Source organism: Carex rostrata, chromosome 4 (assembly GCF_964058835.1).
Source record: "Carex rostrata chromosome 4, lpCarRost1.2, whole genome shotgun sequence".
In the NCBI taxonomy this organism is placed as follows: Eukaryota; Viridiplantae; Streptophyta; class Magnoliopsida; order Poales; family Cyperaceae; genus Carex; species Carex rostrata.
In genome coordinates this window covers 11,228,330-11,239,977 of record NC_135921.1, presented here as the reverse complement: position 1 = coordinate 11,239,977, position 11,648 = coordinate 11,228,330, and the positions used below count along the sequence as shown (strand labels likewise).

At 32.3% G+C, this 11,648-nt stretch overlaps 1 protein-coding gene across 1 annotated transcript; it reads left to right on the top strand.

Annotated features, from left to right (window-relative positions):
* Positions 1 to 1,865: 1,865 nt before the first annotated feature.
* On the top strand, positions 1,866 to 2,278 carry LOC144552555 (uncharacterized). Its single transcript, XM_078300520.1, has one exon. The coding sequence runs from the start codon at positions 1,962 to 1,964 to the stop codon at positions 2,241 to 2,243; it is 282 nt and encodes a 93-aa protein (XP_078156646.1). The 5' UTR covers positions 1,866 to 1,961; the 3' UTR covers positions 2,244 to 2,278.
* Positions 2,279 to 11,648: the final 9,370 nt, after the last annotated feature.

Sequence of the window (11,648 nt, the reverse complement as noted above, 5' to 3'; positions counted from 1 at the left end):
GAATATGTTATGATTTTAATTGATGCATCAACAAGATGATCACATGTATGTTTATTATCAAATCGCAACCTGGCGTTTGCGAGATTACTTGCTCAATTGATTTGATTAAAGAGCATAATTTTATGATTATTCAATTATGAAAATACGTCTAGACAATGTTAGAATTAATGTTGAACATCCTGTAGATGTTCATATATAAAAAGAAGACATGATATTTTACAAGCAACAACACTAATTCGCATCATGCCAACTAGATATTATAAAACTTTCCAATTATAATTGATTTTTGGTCACATACCTAATATTTCCCATATAAGAATTTTTGAATGTGCGGTATATGTACTAATTGCTCCACCACAACGCACTAAAATGAGATATCAAAGAAAGTTGATAATTTATATTGAATTTGAATCTCCATATATAATAGAGTATCTATAATCATTGATGAGAGATTTATTCATGACTAATTTTGCCAGTTGTGATTTTGATGAATACAAATTCCCAACCTTAGGGGGAGAAAACTATCAGCTAGAAAAAATATATTAGTATGAATTATCATTGTCTTATTTTGATCCTCGTACTAAAGAATGTAAACTAAATATTCAAAAGATAATTCATTTGCAAATATTAGCTAATAAATTGCCAGACGCAATTACAGACTCAAAGCAAGTGACCAAATCACATGTACCAGCTGCTAATGCTCCAATTAAAGTTGATGTCTCTGTTGGACAGACTAATTAGAACACGCATGGAGCGTGGAAGATCAATCAGTTCCAAAGATAAAAAAAATCCTCGAAAAAAAGGAGCAAATAATGAAAATGGTCAAATCGAGGATATGATAATTTCAGATAAAACTCCAGAAGAGAATCAAATTTATAAATAATATTGGAGTTCCAACAGAAACTCAGGTATCTGAAATTCATGAAAATAAAGAGATCTCGATAAATTATATCATGAATGAAATAAGATGGAATCGAGATGAAATTGATATCAATAATATTTTTGTATATAATATAGCACTAAACATAATAAATATTGAGGATCATGACTAGAAGTCTATTAAAGAATGTCGACAAAGAAATGATTGGTCAAAATAGAAAGGTGCAATTGAGGTAGAGTTAAACTCTCTTGAAAAATGAAAAGTTTTTGGACCTGTAGTCCTTGTACCTCAAGGTATAAAACCAGTATGACATAAATGAATATTTATGAGAAAATAAAATGAGAAAAGTTTTTCCTAGTAAGGTTTTAATGAGACATATTCTTAGGTAATGGACATCCAAGGGGAGTGTTATGAATAAATTATTAATGTGGATGTCCACAACTCCCAACATTCATTCTCCACTACCCCCATTACTATTGGAATTCATATCCCACTACTATTGGAATTTATTTTCTCATTTATTCTTGTAATTAATTTAGATGATTTTTCATTCACAATTTGTGGCCTATAAATAAAGCATCTGTAATCTTGTATTGTACACATATGAAAAATGTATGAATTGTCATTTTTTTTTTCTCTATCTTATTTATTATTCTTTATGCTTGTTCATCTTTATTTTATAACACATATTAATATCCATCTTTATATATGTTTCTTTTTTTCGGTTGATTTCTTCAGAATTAAAAAAAAAATCTCATGCTGGGATGTTCCTGCTATTAACTAATGACTTGCCACATGATCTTGCATGTTTGTACCTGCCACAGAGAATCTTGAATTCAAGAAAACGTGAAGGCTTCTCTAATGTCCTTGCAAACCAACAAACACAAAATCTTTGCCTATTGCGTGTATCTTGTTAGATAAGTCTTATATCCCATGGTTCTCCATGTCACACCTTTATATATATATTTAGCACTAACCAAATCAAACTAAATCAAACACAACACACACACACTCTCTCTTTCTCTGCACAAACAGAAGCTCAAGATCCTCTTCAAACAAACAAGCAAAGTTCAAGTTAATCATGGAAGGCATGATATCTCCCGAGATGGCCGACATTCTGACGAAGGCCACCGTTTTCCTGCTGGTACAAGTGCTTGTTTATTTGATACTTGCCAAATCATCGAACATTTTCTCGGAGAATTCACCGATGAGGTCTCTCAGCTTTCGGCCTGCGCGCTCGGCTAGTATTAGGCGGTTTCTAGCGTACTTTTCTGATGCTCCCATGGATGGCGACGACGCGTCTTCGGCTTCGTCTCCAACTTATTATCAATTAGAGAAATCCGCAAGCCCGAAAACTATGTAGATTAAAAATTTGATTGGTTATTTAGAATTTTAGTTTGGCTAAAGAAAGGTTGTAATTAATTTTTATTGGTTTGGCTAGAGGTTTGTAATTAATTCGTTTATTTTATTATTATACTATATCATAAAAAGGTCCATATGTTTGATTTTTAGGATTTGAAGTCAAAATTTAAAATGAGACCACAATTGTTGTTCCTAGGCATCATGCGCAGACCAACATTTGAATTATCGTTTTGTTCTTTTTTATTTTGTTTCTTTTATTTCTTTTTTTCGGCCTATATGTTTGGTCGAGGCCTTTTGATGATTTTTTAATTTGTGAGATTTCAATTAGTAATTGGTTAGAATTGAAAATCTACTTAATTTGCTCTGGGATATCGGTAAAAGAATCAGTTTGAAACCATAAGAGAAGAGAAGAGGAGAAAGAGAGAGAGAAGAAAAAAGGAAAAAGAAAAGAAAAAAAAGAATTTTCCTCTCCCAATCTTTCGAATTGTCAAAACTCTCTCTTTTTCTACTTTTCTCCTCTTCTCTCCTTCTATCATGACAAAAGAAAAACACTTTACTGTTAAATACAGTTAATCATCTTATTTTAAAATTTGATATTCACAGTTTAAAAAAAACGGTTGAAAACATGTTATGATTTAAAATCATCCTTATTTATAAATGAGAAACAGGGGTCAAGCTCCTATTTGATTGATAGATACTATCAATGTCAATTGTATATTAGTCTGCCACGAGATGGTTATTCGTAATCAAACGAGAAAAACCATAGTGTGCATGAAAATATTATATGCGGGGCCCAATAAGAATTTATTCAATAGGCCGCCATAACTTTAATTAATTTACAAATTTATGGATTAATTATTTTCAGGTAATTTTCCTTTGTACCTAATTTCCAGGTCTTGCTACTATTCCATATTAGAAATAGTGATCTGCTCTGTTCTTTAACATATATAATCGGAATTTATAATTGCAACAAGGAACAGCACTAATATCCTTTGATTACAATCGAAATTTGTTTCACTTCTCTTTCCTATTATTTCCGTTTTGTATTTTTAGGTAGAGTCCAAAAATTGAAATAAGCGATAGAACGAAGCTTTAACATCATGTCATGGGAAATAATCCGGTGAAAATAGATAGTGCTGAAAAGAAATGTATTATGATTCATTGATTTGTGTCCCTTTTTTTTGTTGTATTATCTGTTTCTATCCGTTATCTGAATCCCATTGGCCCATTTACATTATTTGATCAAGTGGTGGCCCATTTTTTTCTTTTTTCGTGGGTTCTGTTGGGTACTTTTGTGGGCTTCTATTATGATGATTCAAGAATTGTAGTTTGCTTTATTGCAAATATGCGTGCCATACGTAAAAGAGTAAAGATGATATTGGCAGAGCTAGTATGACTTCATACAACACATAAATAAAAACAAAAATGTAAAATGTTTATGCGTTTGAGTTGCATGACGCCAAACTAGCTCTGTCAATATTTTTACCCTTCGTAAAACATAATCATCAATTAATCCAACATCATATTTCTTATAACAGAAACCAATTCAAGCAATTAGAAGTGTTGTTTTCTATTACCCAGCTACAGTAGCACCACTTTTCAGCAGCAAAAATGCAGATAGCAACAGCAATTATACCAAAGGAGAAAGAAACATAATGGCATAAAGATATCTCAAAAATATACCCAAAGTTACTGTGTTGTAAAATAAGAGACATGAAGCAGTGATAACTGGTCACTGATCAGACTTCAGCTTTTACCTACATAGGCAGCACAAACACTTTACTGTTTTTTTTTTTACTATGGGGGCCGCATGTGTTTGTTTACTTATTGGGCTTTATGTAGCCTTAAACAGTGCTTATGATGGATTTGTCTGTTTTAGGCAATCTTTTTTTACTTTCGGAAATTACAAAATAAAATTTCAGAAATAAGATCAATATTTTTCAATTTCATACATGGGGCCGGACCAACGATTCGGTCCCACCGAAGTTATTAAAGGGACTATATCAATGGTTTTGTGCCTAAGTTACTAAAAACTACTGAGATCAAACCATTAATTCAGTCAAAGTAGAGGAATTCGTATCCTCCCAGGTACCTGACTCAACACAATTGAAATGGACAGCTCAGATTTAATTTCAGCCGGTGGGTGACCCGGATGGTGTTAGGGGGCAGTATTATTTGTGCTTTGAGATTCATGCCAAGTTAAAAATTCCAGTTTCAGACCGTCCGATTCAATTGTACTTAGTCAGGTAACCTGAGGGGATGTGAATTCAAAGTAGAGACAGTCTCGTCTCCTTCTTTTTCTTTCTTCCACTAGATCCTAAATGGTTTGGTCTCATTGGTATCTTTCCAATGAGACCGAATCATTAATTCAGTCTCATCTATATATCAAAAGAAAAAAAAATACCAATCAATCTAGTTTCTGATAATTTAATTTTTAATTTCTAAAAATAAAAGAATATGGGTTTTAGCCTTTTAGGTGCCAATTTGGCCTTTCTCAAAGCATCAAAGGTGCATCCTAGGTAATCATTTATGCTCTCTTACTTTGTTAAAGTGTATTATTATGCTACTAGACAATCTGTCTAAAACTCAGACGTGCATGGCTTAGTGACCTACGGTGACCCCACCCCATGGTAACTACACTTGAGATCTTTTAGTGTTTTTTTGGGTGCAATAATGATACATTTGTGAGAGAAAAAATGTATCTAATGCACTCTTATGTATTCTTAATCATGGGTACTTTATGTACGATAGAATGGTAAATTTCAATTTCAAGCCAAATTACAAATGTCAATATGCATATAGATTTTAATCAAAATTTTCTTCTACAATCGATCACTAGTTTGTGCAATTAATTGAGCAATGCAATAATTGAATTAGGACCTGCTATCATTTCAAAACAACTGTATAATGCATGCGCCATCGTCCGTTTTTAATTACCTGTTTTTATTATTTTTAATAATGTTTCAAATTATAAAACACTTTTCCGTTTTGAGTTTGATTCTGGAAGTACTTCCTTTTATTGTTACTAGTACAAATGAATTACTAATGTTGTTTTTCAGACTTTACTTTATAAAGAAAGATATTTACTAGAGAAATTTTAAAATTTTAAAATTAATGTTACAATTTTTATAAAAAGAATCTCTGGGTATGTTTGAACGGATACAAATCTGCTGTGATTCTTTGGAATCACAGGACACTGTTATTCTAAATCCATCCATTCATCTGTTTAGAGATTCGTGCATAAAAATATTGAGATTTGTGCATTCCAAAAAATAAAAGAATGGATTTGAAATATACATGCAAGAATGGGACATTATCTTCGATGGATACTGTCGGTACACTCTTGCGGATGCTACCGTCGCTAATAGAAAAAATACCTTTTTATCGGTATATTCTCGCTGATAGCCACTTTTTTACCCTCGCGAATACTATCCCATTCTTGCATATATATATAGGTTCGGTGATTCTTTTAGAATCACAACAGATTTATTTCCTGTTTGAACACATTGGAACGACAATAAACCCAAAAATATTGATACTATTCTTAATTAGATACAATATAATTCACATACTTTTCTCTCTTCAAATGTTGGCTTAGTATACTATTTACCTAATCCAATATAATATAAGAATAGCAAAATAATAACTCTTTGATTTAGCACTATTTCTTATCATACAATCCAAGTAACATTTTACTATATTCCGAATAACACAAAATTATATATATATTTTTTTCATGTTATTCGGATTAACACCTTTTCTTGTACTATTCTCACGCACTAATTCAAGTAGCATTATTTTGACGATTCAAACACTTCCTAGCCTTGATAAATTCTTAAAAAGGTAAACAGGGTTGAGAAAGCAAATCAAACACCAATGAAAGACGTCACTACAACTAATAACAAAAGGTTCAGAATGAATAGAGATAAGGTTGCAATTTCTCCCTGAGCAACTCCTCTTGTAACAATAAATGATGTTGTTGACTTTAGAAATTAAACCAAATAACGATAACAATATATAGCAGCAATTAAAGCACTTTTAACCACAAAAACCAGCAACTTCCTACTTAAACAATGATTGATCTTGAGAATAACAACATTGATCAGTACAGTATACATGATTTATTGAAATTGATTTTTTAGGCATCAAAAGTTCTAAAATTATGTTTTCTTTTCAAAGAGCAAATTTTGTATATATTATCAAGACAACAATAGCTATTTGATTTCTAGTTGAGCTTTTATCCTGAAGAATATACAATCTAAAATATGAAAATCAAGGTTCCATCCAGAATGAAAGCTTTGTTTGGTTGCTAATAAAAAGAAAAAAAATCTGACAATTGATGATAATATGATAAAAAAAAATGGTTGGGCTTGATTAATGCATGTTTCATGTGCACATCAGGTGCAACAGTGAATCTGTGGATCATGCGTTTAATTGCTACTAGTGCACATTTAGCCTTCAATGAAGAATTGAAGATCGCCATCAATCGTGCAAATATGATCAATTTCATAGATCGCCAAATTACATAGTAATCAGCAGTGTTTTAAAATGCAGTTTTGTTCATGCATGCGGAAGGCCACTGCATACCGCATATGTGGATTTTCATGCGAATTTATATATGCGGATTTTAAAATAAAAATTCCCGTATATATATATAGAGTATGGCTAACGCGCTTCCTCTAGCATATGGGCCGAAATGCTTCCGGTGGAAATTTGAAATTTCAAAATTCAAAAAGTCAATCTGAACCGTTCATCTCCTTCTCCATATTAATATCTGCTTGGAGACCAAATTTTACATTTTTCTGAAATTTTTTACTATTTATTAAGCCACATTGAAAATCGCTGATCCAACGGTGGCTTAACAAAACAGTAAAACCATTGGATCAGCGATTTTCAAAGTGGCTTAATAAATAGTAAAAAATTTCAGAAAAATGTAAAATTTGGTCTCCAAGCAGATATTAATATGGAGAAGAAGATGAACGGTTCAGATCGACTTTTTGGATTTTGAAATTTCAAATTTCCACCGGAAGCATTTCGGCCCATATGCTAGAGGAAGCGCGTTAGCCGTACTCTATATATATATATATATATATATATATATATATAGAGGTTGGCTAAGATCAAAGTGGTAGTTCCTGAGTTTTGGTGCTACCAATTTGTTTTTTAATTTTCAAAGTTCAAAATGTCGATCCGAACCGTTCAAGTTGATCTCTATATTAAAATGTGCTTGGAGACCAAATTTTACATTTTTCTGAATTTTTTTACTATTTATTAAGCCACTTTGAAAATCGCTGATCCAACGGTGACTTAACAAAACATTAAAATCAGAAATCGCCGTTGGATCAACGATTTTCAAAGTGGCTTAATAAATAGTAAAAAAATTCAGAAAAATGTAAAATTTGGTCTCCAAGTACATTTTAGTATAGAGATCAACTTGAACGGTTCGGATCGACGTTTTGAACTTTGAAAATTGAAAAACGAATTGATAGCACCAAAGCTCAAGAACTACCACTTTGATCTTAGCCCACCTCTCTCTCTCTATATATATATATATATATATAGAGGTGGGCTACGGTGAGTTGCGAAGTAAAACGCGTTTCTACTTCACGCCGTATTTTTATTTTGAAAGTCCAAACGACCGATCCGAACCGTTAGATGTTTAATCCATATTGAAATGTGCTTGGAGACAAAATTTTACATTGTTTGGAATTTTTTTACTATCTATTAAGCATTTTTGAAAATTGCTGTTTTGCTGTGAACAGTAAAAAACAGCAAAATTTTATGGACCATCAGATCAGCGACTTTCAAAATTGCTTAATAAATAGTAAATAAATTCCAAAAAATGTAAAATTTGGTCTCCAAGCACATTTCAATATGAAGAACAAGATGAACGGTTCGGATCGACATTTTGAACTTTAAAATCGCAAAATATGAGCGTGAAGTAAAATAGTTGCTTTACTTCGCAACTTACCGTAGCCTAGCTCTATATATATATATATATATAGGGTCTGTCTAAATTGCTGCTGGCAGCATTTCGGCAGAGGTGCTGCCGGGGCTATATTTAGCCGTGTGATGTCCAAACAACAAATCCAAACCGTTAGATGTTTAATCTATATTATAATCTACTTGTAGACCAAATTTTACATTTTTTTGAATTTTTTTACTATATATTAAGCTGGTTTGAAAACCGCTGATTTCAGTAAATTTCTGCAGCATTGAAATCAACGGTTTTCAAACCAGCTTAATATATAGTAAAAAAATTCCAAAAAATGTAAAATTTGGTCTCCAAGTAGATTATAATATAGATTAAACATCTAACGGTTTAGATTTGTCGTTTGAACATCAAAAAATAGAAAAAACAGTGGCAGCACCGCCGGCAGAAATGCTGCCGGCAGCAAATTAGCCACAGCCATATATATATATATATATATATATATATAGTAATTCTACGCTACTTCGCGAATTAAAATGGTTGTTTTAATTCGCGCTCATATCTCTAGTTTTGAAGGCCAAATATTCGATCCAAACCGTTAGATGTTTAATCTATATTAAAATGTGCTTGGAGACCAAATTTCACATTTTTTGGAATTTTTTTACTATTTATTAAGATGGTTTGAAAATTGCTGTTTTTATTGAAATTCTGCACCATTAAAAAACAGCGATTTTCAAACCATCTTAATAAATAGTAAAAAAATTCCAAAAAATATAAAATTTGGTCTCCAAGCACATTTTAATATAGATTAAACATCTAACGGTTTGGATCGAATATTTGGCCTTCAAAACTAGAGATATGAGCGCGAATTAAAACAACCCTTTTAATTCGCGAAGTAGCGTAGCATTACTCTATATATATATATATATATATATATAGGAACATGCTAGCATGCTATGCATAGCATAGAGCCCCTTCATGCAACGTCTTAGATTTTGACTTTTTAAAATCCTAACGGTCGATCCGAACCGTTCATCTTGTTCTCCATATTAATATGTGTTTGGGGACCAAATTTTACATTTTTTTGAATTTTTTTTACTATTTCTTTATATTTATTGAAAATCGCTGTTTTCAGCAAATCTGGACCATAAAAACAGTGATTTTCAATAAATCTAAAGAAATAGTAAAAAAATTCCAAAAAATGTAAAATTTGGTCCCCAGACACATATTAATATGGAGAACAAGATGAACGGTTCGGATCGACCGTTAGGATTTTGAAAAATTGAAATCCAAGGCGTTGCATGGAGAGGCTCTATGCTATGCATAGCATGCTAGCATATTCCTATATATATATATATATAGGTTGGCTAAGATCAAAGTGGTAGTTCCTGAGCTTTGGTGCTACCAATTCGTTTTTCAATTTTTAAAGTTTAAAACGTCGATCTGAACCGTTCAAATTGTTCTCCATATTAAATTGTGCTTGGAGACCAAATTTTACATTTTTCTGAATTTTTTTACTATTTATTAAGCCACTTTGAAAACAGCTGATCCAACGGTGGCTTCTGATTTTACTGTTTTGTTAAGCCACTGTTGGATCAACGATTTTCAAAGTGGCTTAATAAATAGTAAAAAAATTCAGAAAAATATAAAATTTGGTCTCCAAGCACAATTTAATATGGAGAACAACTTGAACGGTTCGGATCAACGTTTTGAACTTTGAAAATTGAAAAACAAATTAGTAGCACCAAAGCTCAGGAACTACCACTTTGATCTTAGCCAACCTCTATATATATATATAGCAATATGCTAGCATGCTATGCATAGCATAGAACCCCTCCATGCAACGGCTTGGATTTCAAGTTTTCAAAATCTTAATGGTCGATCCGAACCGTTCATCTTGTTCTCCATATTAATATGTGTTTGGAGACCAAATTTTACATTTTTTAGAATTTTTTTACTATTTCTTTAGATTTATTGAAAATCACTGTTTTCAGCAAATCTGGACCATAAAAAAACAGCAATTTTCAATAAATCTAAAGAAATAGTAAACAAATTCCAAAAAATATAAAATTTGGTCTCCAAACACATATTAATATGGAGAACAAGATGAACGGTTCGGATCGACCGTTAGGATTTTGAAAACTCGAAATCCGAGCTGTTGCATGGAGGGGTTCTATGCTATGCATAGCATGCTAGCATATTCCTATATATAGGACTTGGCTACGGTGCTATGGGTAGCTAAGAGGCCTCCCGTGCTACGGCTCAATATTCGACTTTTCAAAATTCTAACGGTCGATCCGAACCGTTCATCTTGTTCTCCATATTAATATGTGCTTGGAGACCAAATTTTACATTTTTTGGAAATTTTTTACTATTTTTTTAGATTTATTGAAAATCGCTGTTTTTCAGACAAATCTGGACCATAAAAAACAGCGATATTCAATAAATCTAAAAAAATAGTAAAAAATTTCCAAAAAATATAAAATTTGGTCTCCAAACACATATTAATATGGAGAACAAGATGAACGGTTCGGATCGACCGTTAGGATTTTGAAAAGTCGAATATTCAGCCGTAGCACGGGAGGCCTCTTAGCTACCCATAGCATATTAGCCAAATCCCCTATATATATATATATATATATATATAGAGTTAGGCTGGGGTGCTATGGATAACATAGTGGCCTCTATGCTATGGCTCAATATTCGAGATTTCAAAATCCAAACGGTCGATCCGAACCGTTCATCTTATTCTCCATATTAATATCTGCTTGGAGACCAAATTTTACATTTTTCTGAATTTTTTTACTATTTATTAAGTATTTTACAAAATTGTTGATCCAACGGTGGCTGCACAAAACAGTAAAACCGTTGGATTAGCGATTTTCAAAGTGGCTTAATAAATAGTAAAAAAATTCAGAAAATTATAAAATTTGGTCTCCAAGCAGATATTAATATGGAGAATAAGATGAACGGTTCGGATCGACCGTTTGGATTTTGAAAACTCGAATATTGAGTCGTAGCATAGAGGCCACTATGCTATCCATAGCACCCCAGCCTAACTATATATATATATATATATATATATATATATATTCATATTCATATATTTGAATTTATTTTCACATAATGACATAATCAACAATAGTTTTTTTTTATTTTTTTTCACATAAATTTTAATTAAAATACAATCAAATTATCAATACCGCATGGAAGGACTGCATGGCCGCATTTTTAATCCGCATATTCGGACCGCATATGCGGCCGCATGGTCAAAATCGCATGAAAAAACCGTATGGACATTCTGAACACGACTGCCGACCGCATACGTATATGCGGCCCATGCGGCCGCATTTTAAAACACTGGTAATCAGAGATGGAAAGAGGGATCTTGCTCAGATTAAAATAAACGGTTCCGGTCTGATTCTACCAGGTTAGGTACCTGACTAGATCTGAATTTGGGAGGGGAGACAAGGA